At 41.1% G+C, this 17,629-nt stretch overlaps 1 protein-coding gene across 1 annotated transcript; it reads left to right on the top strand.

Annotated features, from left to right (window-relative positions):
* Positions 1-1,480: 1,480 nt before the first annotated feature.
* Positions 1,481-8,528, top strand: CCDC190 (coiled-coil domain containing 190). Its single transcript, XM_063103749.1, has 3 exons — positions 1,481-1,667; positions 7,552-7,675; positions 7,943-8,528. The coding sequence occupies exons 1-3, from the start codon at positions 1,481-1,483 to the stop codon at positions 8,526-8,528; spliced, it is 897 nt and encodes a 298-aa protein (XP_062959819.1).
* Positions 8,529-17,629: the final 9,101 nt, after the last annotated feature.

Here is a 17,629-nt window from a genome sequence, read left to right as displayed (position 1 = left end):
CCAAAGAAGCACTGTGGGCCCCTCTAGGGGAGGCGGGAAGCTGGCAGGCTTCCTTCACTCTCAGAGCTATTTAGAGCTCTGGCCTCTCCACCAGGGATTGGTGCCCAATGCCCAAGGAGCTAGCATTCCTGACCACAGGAGGGAGAGAGGGAAGAAAGAGCTTTCAAGTGGATTCAACATTCTCCCCCGCAGCACTCTTCAAATGTGCTCCTCCCTTTCTCCTCTCCAACACTAGATTCATAAGTTTACTGAAGAAAAACATGGTCATAAATCCAGCCTCACCCTGAAACAGCAAAAGAAACAAGCCACATTCTCAGAGTGAGAACCCTGGATTTGTAGGTAAGTGCTACACACCCTGTTCTTTAATAAAAGTTAGGTCAACACTTTTGAGTCTAAAACAAACTGCCTTAAAATGTATTTCTGTACTGTGTTCTGACCTTATCCTCCTTTTTAATGCTAAGCTTTTTCCTGTATTATTACCACCAAAGCTTTACTGATAGCAATTTATTTACATCCTGGGCATATATTGTGCTCTTGCTCTGAGATAAGTATTGTGAAGAACTTCGGGGAAGAAAGATGTGTCCCTGCCAATTAGCTATAGAGTTTGGAGGAGAAAAAGTCGGTGTGGGCTTGGGTATCAGGGTGCATGAAGGATGAAGAAGATCTGAAGTTTGAGAAGATGAGTGAAAGCAAGAAGAGGAGCTTATGCCCAATCTACGTGGTTTCCCCGGTGCTGCCCAGACTCCTCATTTTGAATGCTGTTCTATTTTGTAAGCAGTAGACCCTACTCCTCCCACTCTTTGAAACATTGATTGTTCAGATTTGGTATGAATTATTAGTTTCCAGAGTCATGAGTCTGAAAGCTCCTTGAGGATAGGAAATGTGTCTCATTCGCCACTACTCTCAGCTCTCAGCACAGCCCCAGTACATGGCAGGATTACAGGCTGAATGAACCCAATCACGTGTGAGTGAACAAACTGAGAGGGCCCCAGGATGGCTGTGCCCTAAGTCCCCAAATCCTCTCTAGACTTTTGAGCAGGCTCTTTGGGAGTCTTCAAGGACTAGTAGAAGGAACTTCTCTTATTGGGTGAATAATGCCTTACATAAGTATATTGATTTATTTTATATTTTCCAAAAAATTGTTCCTATATTTCTCACTTGATTTTTGCAGAAATCTAATGAGGGGCTGTGCAGGAAGCCAATTATCTATCACTATTTTATTAGCAAGGAGGCTGAGGCTCAGAGGAATTTTACCTCTCAATCCTTCTATGTCACTCCGGAAATTCATTTTACTAGAAGACTAAATTTTCCAATAATGTGATTCATCTGACTAGTCATCTGTGGTTTCAGAAATATGAGTACACATTTCAAATACTGATTTCTGACTAAAATCCAGGGGTCAGCATCCCAGTCTTGCTTTATCAGGTTCGTTGTGGCGTCTGGGAGAATCTTGTTTTACTGTCTGTAGATCATGAGGAGAATGGAGAGGCACGTGGCCAGGGGACCACTGTATAAGCACTTCGATTTGGAGAGGAAGAACGCCAAGCAGGCTGAAGCCAGACTCAGCCAAAGAGTGCAGAGACTAGAGGATGTCTGCCTCTACCATATGAAATTGCTGACCAGGGAGCAGAGACAGCTCCAGAAAGAACTGCAGAGATTGAAGCAAGGTAAGCCTTCCAGCACGGGGGAGCGGTATGTTCCAGAGACAGAGCAGGGCAGAAGCCCACCACTGAGCTGGCAAGAGAGTGAAAAACTCGCTTCATGGCAGGGCCCTTTCAGAGTCCTGGTTATCAGAAAGCAGGAACTTCTGATCTCAGCCTGGACTTTCGGTCCCTCCCTCTCGCCTTCCCTCAATTACACAGCGCCCGGAGCAGCCGCTCACTCAACTTCTTGAGCTAACACTTCTCAGGCTTCTAGTCATCGTTGTCTTTCAAATTAGTTCTTTCTTGCTTAAGTTCTTAGTAATTTTATTTTATTTTTCATTCTGCTTTCCTTTCACTGTATCTGGGCTGACTTGGTTTCACCCCATTTTTATGTCTTGTCTTTCTCTTTTGGACGAATAACTACTTATTGAGCAACTACTAATGAGCAAGACACTGTCAGCCCACTTTACGAAAGGAAAATTTATTTTTTTCTTTTTAAATTTTATTTTAATGTATCAATATACAATGTAGTTGATTTTCATGTCCCTTTACCCATTTTTCCTTTTCCCCCCTCCGTCTCCCCGCTCAATGACTGGAAAATTTAAAAATTATTTTCTCTGGGATTATTATCCCAGTTTCCTCAAGTGTAAAATGAAAATGCTATTACCTACCTGATGAAAGATATTTGAGAATTCAGTGAGCACTTGGAACAGTACCTAAGCACAAAATAAGTGCTGTCTAAGTTTTTCCTCATATCAATCAATAAAAAATTTTTCCAGAATTGAAACTCTTCTACCATCTGTTGAAATTTTTCACAATTGTACAGTTTGTCGAAACTAGTGTTTCTTTATGCATCATTAAAATAATTAAAATTTACATTTCCTCAAAATTCAGCATAAGCTAGGTATATGTCCATTCTTCAAGACTACATCCCTTCTTGCTTTAAGGCAGGTGCCAGAACTCAGAAGCTCTGAAAATGATGTAGCACGTTCAAGAGGAAAGCCAGGTTCCATGATTGAACGTGAAATCTTTCAGATCTACACAGCTAATGTATAGACCCCAAAGTCAAAAGTAATTTCTAAACATTATCTGGGAATTATTTCGAACCCCCAGCTTTGGGTCTGAAAGCTGACTCTGAGCAAGTTACAGAACTTATCTGCTTTCAATATTCCTGTCTACAATAAATGGTTAAACCAATGTAGAATGAGAGCTCACATACTAGAAAAGGAACTTAGAAGTCATTTGGTTGATTCTCACTGCAGTTCTCGAAAAGAACACTGAAGACCAGATGTCTACTCTCAAGAGGGTGTGTAAAGGCGAGGCCCTACGTAGGTGGCTGTCCTTGCTGAGTAGAGAGTTTGCCTCACGCAGGGGCAATATGGAAAGAGTCTGGACCAGGAGACAGAAAACGTTGATTCAGGGGCCTCTGTGTCCATGTCCTTTGGAAAGTTATCCTCTAATCTTCAGACTTCTTGACAGTAAAAGTAGAGGAAAGGGACGGAAACAGTGTGTATTTGTCTCAGTATTTATTAGGCACTGTGCTTGGCATTTTTTTTTTTTTATACTTTATTTAACAACATTGTTACTGAGATTCAACTATATGCCAGGTAACGGATTGTTTAAGATGTATATTGTCAGTCCTCATCTTAGAGATTTGGATCAGTAGGTTCAAAATCAGGCTCAAAAATTCACATTTTAATTCATCTTACAGATCTGGATCAGTAGGTTCAAAATCAGGCTTAATTCACATTTTTAATTCACATTTTGAGGTGACATGGAGGCAGATTATTTTGGGAGAAGCGTTCTGCAAGCCAGACTTTGCAAAACACTATTACAGCTACTCAGATAGAGGTTGCAATGCTAATATTAAAAAAACATGGTCTCTGCCCTTGAGATGCCCCTATTTAAATTGGAGAGTAGCTCTGCTTACAAAAAGTTGTGATTGAAAATGACAATTGCTAAATTAGAGTTATTTACAAAGTAGGACAGGAGCATAGGAAGGTTCCTATGTCTATCAAAGGGCCTTAAATGTAATCTCCCAAAAAAGGCAGTGTGTGAGCAGAATCTTAGAGAAGCAGGAGAATGGGGAAAAGAGGTGGGGAGTCTGTTAGGAGGACATGAGGAATGGGGCTACTCCTGGCAGAAGGAACAAGACATATAAAGGTACATAAGTGAACGTGGCTTGCCACAGATGGCTCGGTGCTGCAGGAGTGTAACATGTGAGGAGGTAGGAAGAGAAGGTGTACATGCAGCTTTCAGAGCAAAGCAGCATAGACAGTGTCTCCAATCACGAATAGCTTCACAGGTCTTGCAAAAGAGTTTAGATTTCACCACGCAGGGCTTGAAAGTGGGGAGATTACACGTTCAAATGTTAGAAAGATCACTCTGGTTGCAATGTCTAAGGATAAATAGAGCTCAGGCTATATAGTCAGAGTAGTCCTGATAGAATTCTAAAGTTCAAGCCATGGTCTGAAGGCCTTGAACTAGGGCATTGGTCAAATGAAGAAAATGAGGCAAGCATCTTGAGATATTTAGAAAATAGAATTGTCAGAACTTTATGACTAATTATATGCCCAAGGGTAAAGGAAACCAGAGTCAAGACTATTTTGCCCGGTACAAAGTAGGCACTCAAACGTACTTGTTAAATTGGATAACTGGGTGGAACCAGATACCACGCCTTCATAGAGGGAGCACAGGAAGAAACAAATTTCAGAGAAAAGACACGTTCTTTTTGCTTTATTATTAGCATATTTATTCATTGTTACAAATCATACTTATCCTTTATGCCCCTTATCCAATCTCCCCCCTTCTCTTCCCTCTCCCCCTCCGACCTTCCCCCTTCTCCCTCCCCCTCCCCCCTCTAATAACCATAGATTTATTCTCTCCATCTGATAGATTAACTGTGCCTCTGTTGTCTTGTTGCCTAGATGATCTGTCCAGTGCTGAGACAGGTGTGATCAAGTCCTCCCTATGATCATAAATCAGATGCTTCTTCTACTACTCTGGAGTGTGCTTTGTGGAGAGAGAGGCCTTCTTTTCCTTTTGGTCTCCACTGGTGCCTCTCCTTGTGTCAATGCAGTTGAGAGTCTGGCATGCCATCTGCACGGTGGCTGTGACTGCTGCTATTGAGACAAACCACTTTTGCAGCAGCCATGGCAATTGTGGTGGCTACGGTGGGCTACCCACAGGAAAATGGTGTTTTTTGTGTGCTCTTTACCTGGTTGTGGCTGGGTTCGTCTTCCCCCAGCTCCATGCTTCATTCTAAGATGCTGTTGCAGAGCAGTTGGGGGGAGAAGGAGAAGGGAAGGGGGAGGGGAAATAGAGTGGGAAGAGGGGGAAGAAGGGGAATGTGATCGAGGCCTGTGGCCCCTTCCTCATTCTAGCTGGGGAGGCCAGGGGGCTTCCAGCAGCAGCTGGGTCATCACTGGGCTAGATGCAGATGTCAGGGGAGTGTGGCTGAAGCCCTTGGCCCCCACTGCCCTGGCTCAGGACTTGGGGCACTTCCTGTGGTGGCTCAGTGGTTATCACTGGGCTGGTTGTGGATGTTGGGAGGTGTGTGGCTGAGACCCTTGGGCCCCCATCACCCTAGCTCAGGACCCAGGGCACTTCCTGCAGCAGCTTGGTGGTCGTCGCTGGGCTGGTTGCAGATGACAGTGGGGCATGGCTGAGGCCCTCAGCCCTCCCCTGACGCTGGCTTGGTAGCCTGGGGGCTTCTGGTCCTTCTAGGTTTTATACGGGTTCTTTAGTGGTATTAGACCTTTACTAGTTAATATCAAACTTTGTCTCTTGTCTGTGGGTATTTTGTTCTTTCAGTTCTGTGTCGGATTATTTGCTGTTCCCACCACTTAAACTCTGTACTAGAACTAATTTTTTGTCCTTTGCTTATTTCTAAAATGTGGGAACTTCCTGTGGGAACCAGCACTTGAGCCCTGTGATTGAGCTAAGTTGCTGCTTTGCTGCTGATTCCCTAGGGAAGGCTTTTTGTGCAGCTCAGGTTTTAATGGTTGACTTTATAGGTACATCTGGGTCTTGTGAGATCTGGTACACCTGGCTTGTGTGAAAACTCTGGTCTGGGCCTGAGTCTTCTCAGCAAACTGCACCCCTGCCACTCTGTATTCCTGACCAGTCTCTACTGAGTGGTCCTACACTGATTGGGGGACAGATCAGCTGTCCTTACTGTGTCCCAATGTTCTCCCAGTAGGTCTGTCTCCCCCCGCCCACCCATACTCCAAACACTTCCCATGGGATGAGCCATGCACCAGTCTCTTGCGATGATTCACTGGCCTCTGAGTGGCTCCTTTTTTCAGTTGTTGTGGATCCTTCCTCCTGTGTGGGTCCACAGGAACACTATTAGGGGTCTTGCTGGCCTGGGGACCACCAAGGCCCTCTTCTCCCCTGCAGCCTTCAAGCAATTTCATCTGAAGGGCACAGCTGTGGCTTTTGCCAGCTCTTACTCCATGTGCTCACCAGCTCCAGCCTTAAGGCAGCCAGCATTCAAAATGGTGGGAACAATCCTCTCTTTCTCTGATAGTAGCTTCTCCTGCCTTCATGCACTCTGTAGGTCTCTCCTCTTCCCCTATATTCTAGTGCCTCCAGCTTGGCTGTTGTTGCTTTTTAGTAGTTGTAAATTGGTTGACTTGTGGGAGAGAGTGATGTGGGGACCATCTATTTTGCCATCTTGACTGGAAGTCCCAAGATATGTTTATTTCTGAACCTGTTGACCTGCATGTCTGGACAGCAGAAGAATGGCCTGGCTGGGAGAAATAGCTCATAATCACTTAGTTAATATGGAATAGGTGAAGTTCTAATATGGAATAGACCCCCACTGACCCCCAATGAGGCAATAAAAGAAGAGAGGCCCACAGAAGACTGTCTCTTGTCCTAACTACTTTGCAAAGAAGTAATCAGATGAAAGTGTGTTAGGAGTTTAATGTGCATTCTAGGCCCTTATCTGATCGTGTTCCCACTGCTTGGTGTCTACTAACCACAGTGTACATTTAAGGAATTCACTCCCATTAGGACACACTAGTGCAAGACTCGTGAGATGTCTTGAAAATTAATTGGGTCCTCTATAGCAGTTATGATTACAAGATTCTGAACACCAAGTGAATGAGTAAAAAGTCCACTTAACGATGGCCAGCAGTTGCAAACTCACGCCACAGGTAGGTAGGAGGTCACATAATTGTGGAGAATGAGACAATACGCTCACACCCAGTTATTTTGTTTTTGAAAACACTGTGTTTGCCAAATAAAACATTCAAACAAAACCTCCATGGGCCGAGCCTCAGTTTAAACCTCTGCTCTTGGTGTTTCTAAATCCTCCTTAACGTGTTCTAGGTAAACATTGGGGAAGTCCTTGAAGTTTTTCTGTTTTCATCCCTCATGCCAGATCAACCTAACGTAATGTGAACCAAGGATATTCATACATTGGTTCTCTGAAAGTCCAGTTTCCAGCACTTTTTTTTTTTTTTCTTATTGATTAGTTTTCTGGGGCTGCCATAACAAAGGACCACAGTCTGGGTGGCTTAAACTACAGAAATCTATCTTCTCACAGTTCTGAAGTCTAGAAGTCCAAAATCAAAGTGTCATCAGGATTGATTCCTTCTGAAAGCTGTGAGGAAAGGATCTATTCCTGGTCTCTCTTCGGCTTCTAGATGGTCATCTTCTCCCTGTGTCTTCACATTTTCCCCCCTCAATCCCTATTTCTTTGTCCAAATTTCTCCTTTTTATAAAGGCACTAGTCATATTGAATTAGGACCCACCCTACTGACCTCATTTCAACTTGAGTATCTCTATAAAGACCCTATCTGCAAATAAAGTCACAGTCTGAGGTACTGGGGGTGAGGATTTTAACATGCAATTTGGGGAGGGACACACTTGAGCCCTAACACTTAACTGATTAACTCAGAAATCATCAAGAAAAGATTCTCCTCTTGTTTTGGGATTGGAATTCAGAAGAGACCAGAAGATGTTCCCGTGTTCTCACCACAGGGAGAGCAGAAGCACAGAGTCCCACAGGCTAATAAAATCAGGTGAGAAAATGCTTATTAAACTCTGGGTATGACACCGAATCCCTCTTTCAATTGTTCTCCTCTCCCTGAGAAAATGCTGCCTTCTTCTTCTTAAGCAGAGACATTTTCCCGACATTGTTACCACCTGTTTTCACCTCCACCCCATTGTTACCACTTTATTGCCTCAGCTGATACTACTGAAGGGGCCATATTCTCATAACATAAATGGTCTAAATATGAGCCTTTTCATCAGTTTTCAGATCTCTTTCTTTTTACCTGCTTTTCCAGAGCACTGGCAACCGATATGTCTCAAGAAATACACAAAACTAAGTTCCAGATGCCTCCTTTATGGCACACTGGCCACAAAGATTCCACAAGGAGAAAAGAGCAGTTGCTATCTCAAAATGACAGAACTGCCCAAGAGAAGCCTCAAGCCCAAGAGAATGATTCTGTAAATCCACCTAAGGGCATAGACTCCAACAAGGGCATCTCTGTTCTATGTCAAGATCAAGAGGTTTCCTCCGACACCACAGAACACGGCTCTGGTTCCAGCCCAGCTGGTGATAGTGGAATGGCACATGTTGATGGGACCAGATCAACAGATGCCAATCTAAAGCCCAGTGGTAATACCAGCAACCAAATTCCCCCAAATCCCATGGAATGTTCAGGAAGCTTCAAAGGCGAGTCCACAAAGCCAAGCTTCTTAGAGTTATTTGCAAAGGCCAAACACGCCCACTATCTCCGACATAGGGTCCCCCCTGAGTCTGAGAGATTGCTTAGCATTGGGGAGATATTCGGGCATGCAGAGTCTTCATCACTCAGAGTGGAAAAGGAGTGTGGAAACGGGGCAGCTTCTCAGTTTCTTCCACTCTAACCATTTAACATATCCTGACAATAACATATATACCCTATTCACTAAGGATATGTGCTCCTCAAAACACTATAGTAAGCAATACATAGAAACAAACAAACAGAAATGCATGACAATTTTATTTGAAATCCCCAGGTTTTTTGTTTTGGTTTTTGTTTTGTTTTGTTTTGTTTTTTTCTTTTACAGGAATATGATCTTTCTCTGAATGAAAAATGCTAATATATAAAAAAGGGGGGAGGGGCCAATCTTATGAAAATATCTTAAGCGATGCACATATGTCTATAATGTCATCACAAACGTGAATATACATGATGACTGGACTTTCCTTGGGAAAATCTTGAGTCCTGCTTCCAGTGCCTCTGTTTCTTATAGGAGATTCTCATGGTGCCACCTGCTGGCAAAATGGCATAACTGTTCTCTGTTTTAGTTTCATTTATGGTGGTGGTATGAATAGGAACGCAATTGAAAATATGTACTATAACATGGTCTATAAATAAAACCTGCTCTCCTGCCACAGCTCTGTGCCCATTTTTGTAGCCCTTTCCTTCCTTCCTTCCTTAATTTCCAGGTAGCTCCATTTTAGTTTTCTCATTCCCACTTTCAGCTGGCTCATATCAAACTTTTTGGATCCTAACAAAAGAATAATGAACAATCTGTTTCTTTTCATATCCTCTAAAATCAAAGGATTTCAAAAATGTCTAATCATCTCCCAACACACTATCAGATTCACATCAGAATCTATCAGGAACAGTCTCCCTGTAAAACAAGACACTAACATCTTTAAAATTATTGTTTCAAGTAGGCCTCTATGATTCGGGCTACACTGTAACTGAATCTAGTGTACTTTGTTTATCATCCAGCTGGGCCACATATCCCATGAAAAATAAGCAGGATCATAAGCCATCAGAAAATAGTAGCTCACTGTTAATTCATTTTAAGTCTATTGTCTACCTAATTAAGTACAGAATAAAATCATCATTGCTTTGTATCATTTAATTATTAGTTATACTGACACCATTAGAAAAATCAGCTTGCACCTGTAAGTCCAAGGTCCTCAAGAAATCAGGCATCTACTAATTTGTAAATTCAGATCTTCAACTCAGTAGTAAACTTGAATTCCAGAAGAATAAACTTCAGGGCCTGTTTAATATCAGTCATCAATATTTGATGTAACCCAGCCTAGAGATACTTTGAAGAAATAAGATTATTTAGATCAGAAGTGATAAAAAAAAATCCCAACCAACTAATATTACAAATGGCCTGAAATGAAGATTAATTCACATTTCATCTACACTTAGTTAACTGTGAATTAATTTAATTTAATTACATTTAATTTAATAACTCAATTTAATTCACATTTAAGATTCCTCATGTTTAAAAATAATTCATAATAGCCCCCAGTTTTCACTACCTCCTACCATCCTAAGGCTTTCTGCACAACATGCCAACTGATCTTCACAAAAACTCTGCAAAATCCTCATTTTACATATAAGGAAATTGAAAGTAGAGCAGGAGCAACTTGCTAATAAATGGCAGACCAGAATTTGATCCCTGTTCTACTCAATTTCCTTGGTCACACTCTTTCCATTACCTCACACTACCACCTATTTGAAGACAAAAGCTTGGCTCAGTCATGGGAGAATCGGTTTTATTAGCACAGCCTCTGGTCCTCAAAGGGGAAACAATTCTTTATAGTGGGAAGAGCACAAGAAATCTGCTCCCTCAATCATTTTCTTCCATGAAGCCAAGCAACAAGGGAGGGCAGGCAGAGATGACAAAATTGATTTATGAATACTTAATTTATTTATACTCACCTCAAATAGAAACACACAGCTTAGAAGACCCCCTTTTAAACTGCCCAAGCTTTTTCCTATAGTTCTTTCTCCGTGTTTCCTATTCAAGCTTTGCCTGTCTCCATCACAATCCTCCTCTAAGGATGAGTTCTCAGATCAATGTAGCCCCCATCTAAATGAGTCTTTTCACAGTACTGGCCAAAGCAGGAGGAAGAAGCCATCACCAACGTAGCAGGGAGCAGGGCCTGAGCCCAGGCCTCTGCACCACTTGATCAAACCTCCTCTGTTCCAGGTACACCCACCATTAGGATCAAGAGAAGTAAGCGTTCTGCATGCTCCTCCTTGTCATCTTGCTTTTATCTTCATATATATGACAGATCCAGGTCTGTCTGTACTTCCAAATTCAATATTCTACTACATTCTATCTCAAATAGCATTTCATGCATTGCCACAAAATTGTACATTTACAAACCTTCTAACCACATAGATTTTATATTCGTATATTTAGTTTAATGCATTTTCCTTCTTCAGGACAATTAGTTTGAAACTAATATAATTTTCCAAAGGGTATTCCAAGAGATCTTCCTAAGTGCTATCAAAAAAAAAAAAAAAAAAAAAAAAAAAAGGAAGGACACTGGATTAAAATAAGTTTGGGGAAAGCTGGGTTAAACAAATTTCTCTACCATGGACTTCCCCAAGTCTTTAATATGCTAATGTCATTGTGAATGTCAGGGGGAAAATTACGTCATGCTCAATTTCCCCTAACTATATGACCATGAGAACTTCATCCATAAGTCATCTCCAGGGACTATGATAATCTACCAAGTACACTTTAGAAAACTGTCCTGGAATAAAAACCAGATTAATATAAGCTTTTTATCTCATACAGGTCAATTAGTCAGCAAAGGTCTTATAAATTTCAGATGGTCAGAGCAGAAATGACATTTTTCTTAAAGGATATTTTTCCTCATTATCCTTCTAGGTATTACCACATAGACAGGCAAACACACAGTCACAGGTACACACACATACACATACAAATGTGGTAACAGCCTTACTCCAAAAATTATTAGGGTAAAATGACAGAAATGGTAAGAAGGTAAGGAAATACTTGTGGCTGTTTTAGCTGCTTTATACATGTTACATGTGTTATCAGGAGGTAGTCTTCACTTCATTTGACAGGTGAGAAATCTGAATTTCAGAGACTTGAACTTCAGAAGTCCAGTTGGATCCCGAACAGGCAGCAGGTACGAAGCTGGGGATCAAGCCTATTTCTGTCTAGCTCTAAAGCCCCTGCTTCTCCCCTCTGCATTGCACAGCCTTACTTCCTGCCATCCAGAAGTTCAATGACAATAAATAGTACAGTCCCTGATCTCAAGTTTTCCATACTGTGGAATAAACAGACCCCAAAACACATTCAACTGATGTTGCATTTAAAATTTTTGTCTATTCCCTAACAACTATTCTACCCCAAATGATTAAACAAAGCCAATCATGGTAGTTTTATTCTGCCTGCCAGTAATTCATTCAGGAACGGGCATGTGACTCAGTCCTTGCCAATTAAACATGAGAGAAAGTCTACCAAGGACTTCTAAGAAAAGTATCCCCATTTCTAAGAAACAGACCCAGAGAAAATAGTTGCTTTCATCCTTTAGGCACCGTCATGCCCGGAGGTGATTTCCTGAGCCATCCTGCTCCAGGCTGAGGAGGAAGCACAGGAAGTAATGAGCAATAGATAAAGCTGGCGACATGGGTAGAAATCAGATCATGAACTGCTTTATACTTAGGGTGACTATGTCATGTATCATCTAAACCGGAACACCTCTGAGACTGAAAGGGGATGCTACTAATAAATAAACTGGGACACAGGCATAAAATGGACAACGCTGTTTATATACCATGCTAAGGAGTTTGGACTTGGTCTGGGTCTGGCTATTTCACAGCTTTCAAGGAAGGAAAGGTTACAGCATCATCTGGATTTCAGACACATCTTTCTAGTCACAAAGGAGAGAACGGCTTCAGGAGAACAGGACTAGAATCAGGGGACAAAACTTAGGTACAGTTGATATGACAGAGGTTGTGGGACTAAATGAGGGCAAGGTAGTGCAGATAAAGAGGAGGGGCAGATTAGGAAAATGTTTGATAGGAAAATAATTAAGAGAATCTGGTGATCGATTAGGTCTGATGGATAAGGAAAGATGGTATTCTAAGAAGACACTCAGGCTCCTGTTTGGACATCCACAAGAAAGATGATGTCACTTTCCAGGCCTGGGAATACATGAGGAGCAACAGTCCTCATCCCACCTGGGAAAGCCTAGCAAACTCTGCAGACCGTGGAGCTGAGCTCACTGGACATGCTGAATGGGCTTGTGTGTAAGATGCCATCTTGATGTAGAACAAAAACTGGCGGTGGGGAGAACTGTGTTCATTCTTCTCAATCTTTCCGGCAGAGATTAGCAATGAGAGAAAAATTTGGTGGATAGGAGTTCAACAGAAACTGCCAAGAAGAAGGGGTTGAGAGCAATATATTGCCACGGATCTGCAGCATCGGATGCACAAAGGAGGCAAAATCTTGCCCTTGTTGGCAGGAGCCACTCCATGCCTAGATCTTAGATCACCCCCCTGCTGTAGCTATAAACAAGTCATTCTCTTGGTTCCAAGAATCAATCTCTCTCTCTCTCTGACTCATTTTCTCTTCTTGTTATTTTATCGGTTTTAATGTAATTAGGGGCCAAAACTTTATTAAGCATTCCAATACACAGTAAGACAGAAGAGGCAATGTGTTGGTTGCTGCCCAAAGGATAAAACACCAACTACCCTATTGCTTGAGAATTCATTCATTCATTCAACAAGTACCTATATTGAACACCATTATGTGATAAGTGTTATCCTTTTATTACAGAAAACAGAAAACAAGGCACAATCAGTGCACTGATGGCCAACATCCAGGCTGTTTGTTCATGCCTGTGAGTATAATCCAATAAGCATATCTGATAAACTGGTGGTTGTCAGGAAAATACACCACTCTCTCCCCTCTTCCAGCTTTCCCTTCAAAACAATGACCACGTCATACACTTCTACAAGAGCCAAAAGTGCAAAAACTGGAGAAGCTTACCTGAAGTAAGCCTTGACTGTGATCAAACTAAAATAATACACAGGTTTTGTAGGTTGACAATAAATTTCCTCTTTTCTTATTATAGAACTTTTATTTTTCTTTTCTTTTCTTTTCTTTTTTCTTTTTTTTTTTTTTTTTTTTTGCAGAAGACTGGTCTGAATCTAAAAAGACTTTTTGTCTCTGTATTCCATCTTCGGTGCCTTCAAAACAACGTTTATTACAAACTACCATGGCTGGTAATGATCAAAGTGAAACTGGTATTTAGAATGACTTAAAAGTAGTTTGTCTCTTAAGGGAAAACACTTTCAGTTAATACAGCACTTTCCTTCATTTGGCAGTTCATTCGATGCATATTTATTGTCTACTCTGTACAAAGATCCAGCTCCAGGTGTTAAGAACACAGAAAACATGCATATAAAATCCTCCCTCTTGGAACATCTACTCTGGAAGGAGAGCCAAATGATAAAAAAGTAAACATTTAATTATTAATTTTTAATCACAATTATGATGAGTACTAGGGAGAAGACGTATAGGTGCTAAGAAAGCTGAAAACAGAGGAGCCTGAATTAGTCTACCAAGACACGAAAGGCTTCAGTGAGAGCCTGATATTTCAGCTGAGATCTGAGTAAGGAGAAATGGGTAAGTTAAAAGGAGAAGGAGTGAGAAACAGAGTTTGTGGCATGAACATGGCCCTTGGGAAAGAAGCCGCATGGGGTGATGGGGGTCCTGGAAGAAGAACAGTGTGGCTGGAGTGCAGAGAGAAGGAAGAGAGGTGGGGAATGGGCTGGAAAGGCTTAGAGAGAAGGCAGGGGCCTTGCAACTGAAAGTCTGAAGTTAAACAATGTTAAAATAGCTTATTTGGGGAGGATTTATATAATTATTTCCAAGGCTGGTGGTAGTGCTATGGTATTTGGTGAGAGGATTCAGAGACTCAGGCTTTTTCCAAAACAGCCATAACTAGGGAGGAAATGGGAATGTCAGTAAGTCACATCTACTGAAGCAAAGAGAGCCTCTGGTGCTGTCCACCTAGTACCTTACACTGAATATAAACCTTATGAATATCTTATTCTTCATTTATGATTTCTCCAGTGATTGTATATACCTGTAAAGTAAGCCAGAGGAAGAAATGGGACAACTGATTGGCAGTATCCTTGCAAATTATTTAAAGGGAGACAAATCCCATTACACCTGTCTCTTTCTCTCAAACTCTGTGGACTATAACTTAGCACACCCTGTGTCGATGCAAGGTATGGATCCCTAATCTCCTGGGACCTTGACAATGACGTGGTAACACATGGATCTAAATAGACCCCTAAGCCAAAACTAATTTAACATATTTTACAGACATCGTTTGGCATAAAATTATTATTAGTCTAGTTTTCCAAATGGAATTGGACAGCAGGTGCATTGAAACTCAGGTTAGGCAGATAATGAAGGGCTAAGCCTGATGCCTACAATAGCAGCTCATCTTAACCAAATAACTGAGTGAGACAACAACTTGCATCTGTAATACAAACTCAAACATTGATATGACTATAGATAAAGATATGCAAAACCATGTACATTTATACATATGCAAATAGACACATAAATATTTATTACCATATTTCATCTGACCCAGGATGTCATATTTTATGAGATGTACTAGTAACAAAAAACAATGCTGCCAATTAAACTATGGCATGCTATTGATTGTAAGATGCATCACAATTTCAAAGCCAAAATATGAGAACATAATTTTTAGAATTGATGAAACAAAATGTATCTGTGTGCATATATTGTGTGCATGACACATACATACACATAATTTTTTTAAGTCCTTCACCTATGAACAACCAAACATTATGTTAGAATTAAAACGAAGCCTTGGGTGATAGTCTCCTATCGCCCAAATCATGAGAAATCCAACAAGATCACATCAACTAAATATTAGATTATGCTGACATCCCTCTATTCTTTGGGGTTCAGCTCAAGTTCTACTTAATGCATGAAGGCTTCCCCAACTAACCTCTCCCTTCCCATCACTGCTAGTGCACCTGCCATCTGTATGACACAATTCAAACTTGAGTTTAGAAAGTCTTGTTTTGACCTCTTTTTTTTTCTGTATTAAAATTTTATGTCCCCATCAAGACTTCAGCTCCCTACAATGTGTGTGTGTGAGTGGGGACAGCTTACTGGTGATCATGTTTTCTCTCACCTGGAGCTCTTAGCTAAGCATCCATAAATAGTCATGCTCTTGACTTGCCTCCCAATGCTTAAATGGGCAGAAAGTGAGCACCCTCCATAGGTTGCTGTTTTAGTGTTCCTGTAAGAGAAATGAGAAAAAAATGAGAGAAAAATGGGAGAAAATCTTATAGGGAAATTGATTTAAGCTTCTCACTCTAACCACAGATTCCTCACTTACTGAATCCTTCACTTAATTTTAATCATCTAACATATATGAGACTCCTACTATGAGCAGACACTACTGAGCTGGTCACTACTGGGCCAGGTGCTATAGACACAAAGAAGAGAGCTACTGCTAACTGAGCACTTGCCCCATGCCAACTGAGGGCCTAGAGCTACTCACAGAGAGGTAGTGGGGACAGATCAACATTCAAATATAATGCACTGTCATCTCTCTCAAATGATACAAGGAAGCATTGGCAAATAGGTTCATTTCTCATTGCCACAATGGTTAAGCAGCTGCTTTTGGATCACTGTGTTAAGAAGGATTCTGAGGCCCTAGCATTTACCAACACTTCTACTCCATTGTAAGGTGTCATTGTGAGAGAGAATCTCCCAAAACTATAGCTGAACAAAGTAAGGAGGACAAGTCACTCATTAATAGCTGGCAATATTTTTGGAACTTTAGCTAGGGTCCTAAAGACATAATTTTTATTTAACATTTTATGATTTTATAAAGTACGAAAAATGTTACAGGAGTTTAAAAAATATGTACATGGTCCCACGACCAAGAGGAAACATGATTAACATGTTAGCATATTTCTTTCTAATCTTCTTCCTAAGCATTGTCAAAAAAGAGGAACATTATAACAATATAAAAATATAAAGAAGCCTTTATCTTCTGGTTTCTGTTAAGGGATGGACAACAGTTCCTAAAGCATATTCATAGAGCACTCTTGCCACAAGATGCCCTCAGAAAAGGGGTCTGTGTTAAGTACATTTGGGATGCACCGAATTCACATATGGTTGTAAGATATTAGCATAGCAAAGATCTTGAGAAGTTCCATAGTAAAAAAAATATATTCCCATGGAAATTTTCCTTCCTCTCTCTCTCTCTGTCTTATTTCCTGCTTGCTTATTTGCTTACTTTATTGCTTACTTTTATTATTATCTACTAACATCTTGAGGAAGAACTAGATTCCTGCAGAATATACTTTGGGAAATAGTCTCCTAAAGAAAGGCAGTTCTCCCTTGCTGTTCTCAGAGTCTCACATTTCTGTGTTTCTTAGGGCCAGGCAGCCAACATGGGGAAGCAGGCCTAGCTCATGGAAGACAGTAAGTGCTGAGATGCTGCCATTGCACCTGGTGGCACCTGCTCAGGGATATTGCCTTAGAAAACACTGTATGGGCTCAAGGAAACTTCCATATAAATTCCCACCATGCTGTACCTTTTGGAATTGGCAGGATAAAGTAAAGGCAAAGAACTAATAAACTTTGAAAAACTTCTAAAACTTTCCATTTCTATAGAGATCTGCTATCTTCATTTCCTAAACCTGAAATTCATCCTCTGTGATTCCAGAGGAATGCATTTTTATAATTAAGACATATTTCTTATTCACTACAGTATGATGGGCACCAGCAGGATCCAGATTAAAGGAGGCAGAATTCTACATGTCAGGTTGACCACCACTGCCCCTGTGCACACTGCACTGAAACACAGACCCTAAGACACATAGAAATGTGCTATGAGGGTCTTGATTCATCAGTTATGTACTAAGTTGTGGTCATACGCAAGATACCATCCTAAGAACATTATCAAATTCTCCTTGAAACTGCAAATCTTTCAGTTTAACAACTGCGTGTGTCCACTATGAGGAAGGAAGCTGGAACATAAAAGAAAGCCTTTACTCCCCCAGAAACTTCTAGTATAAAAAACTAGACAGCTATACTGTGCCTTTACCTAAAAAGTGATTGGAGAAGGGGACATGGTCCCAGAGGTACAATATCCATTGCCTCTAGCTTGTGGAAAT

Source organism: Cynocephalus volans, chromosome 8 (assembly GCF_027409185.1).
Source record: "Cynocephalus volans isolate mCynVol1 chromosome 8, mCynVol1.pri, whole genome shotgun sequence".
NCBI lineage: Eukaryota > Metazoa > Chordata > Mammalia > Dermoptera > Cynocephalidae > Cynocephalus > Cynocephalus volans.
This window is presented reverse-complemented; position numbering and strand designations above follow the sequence as displayed.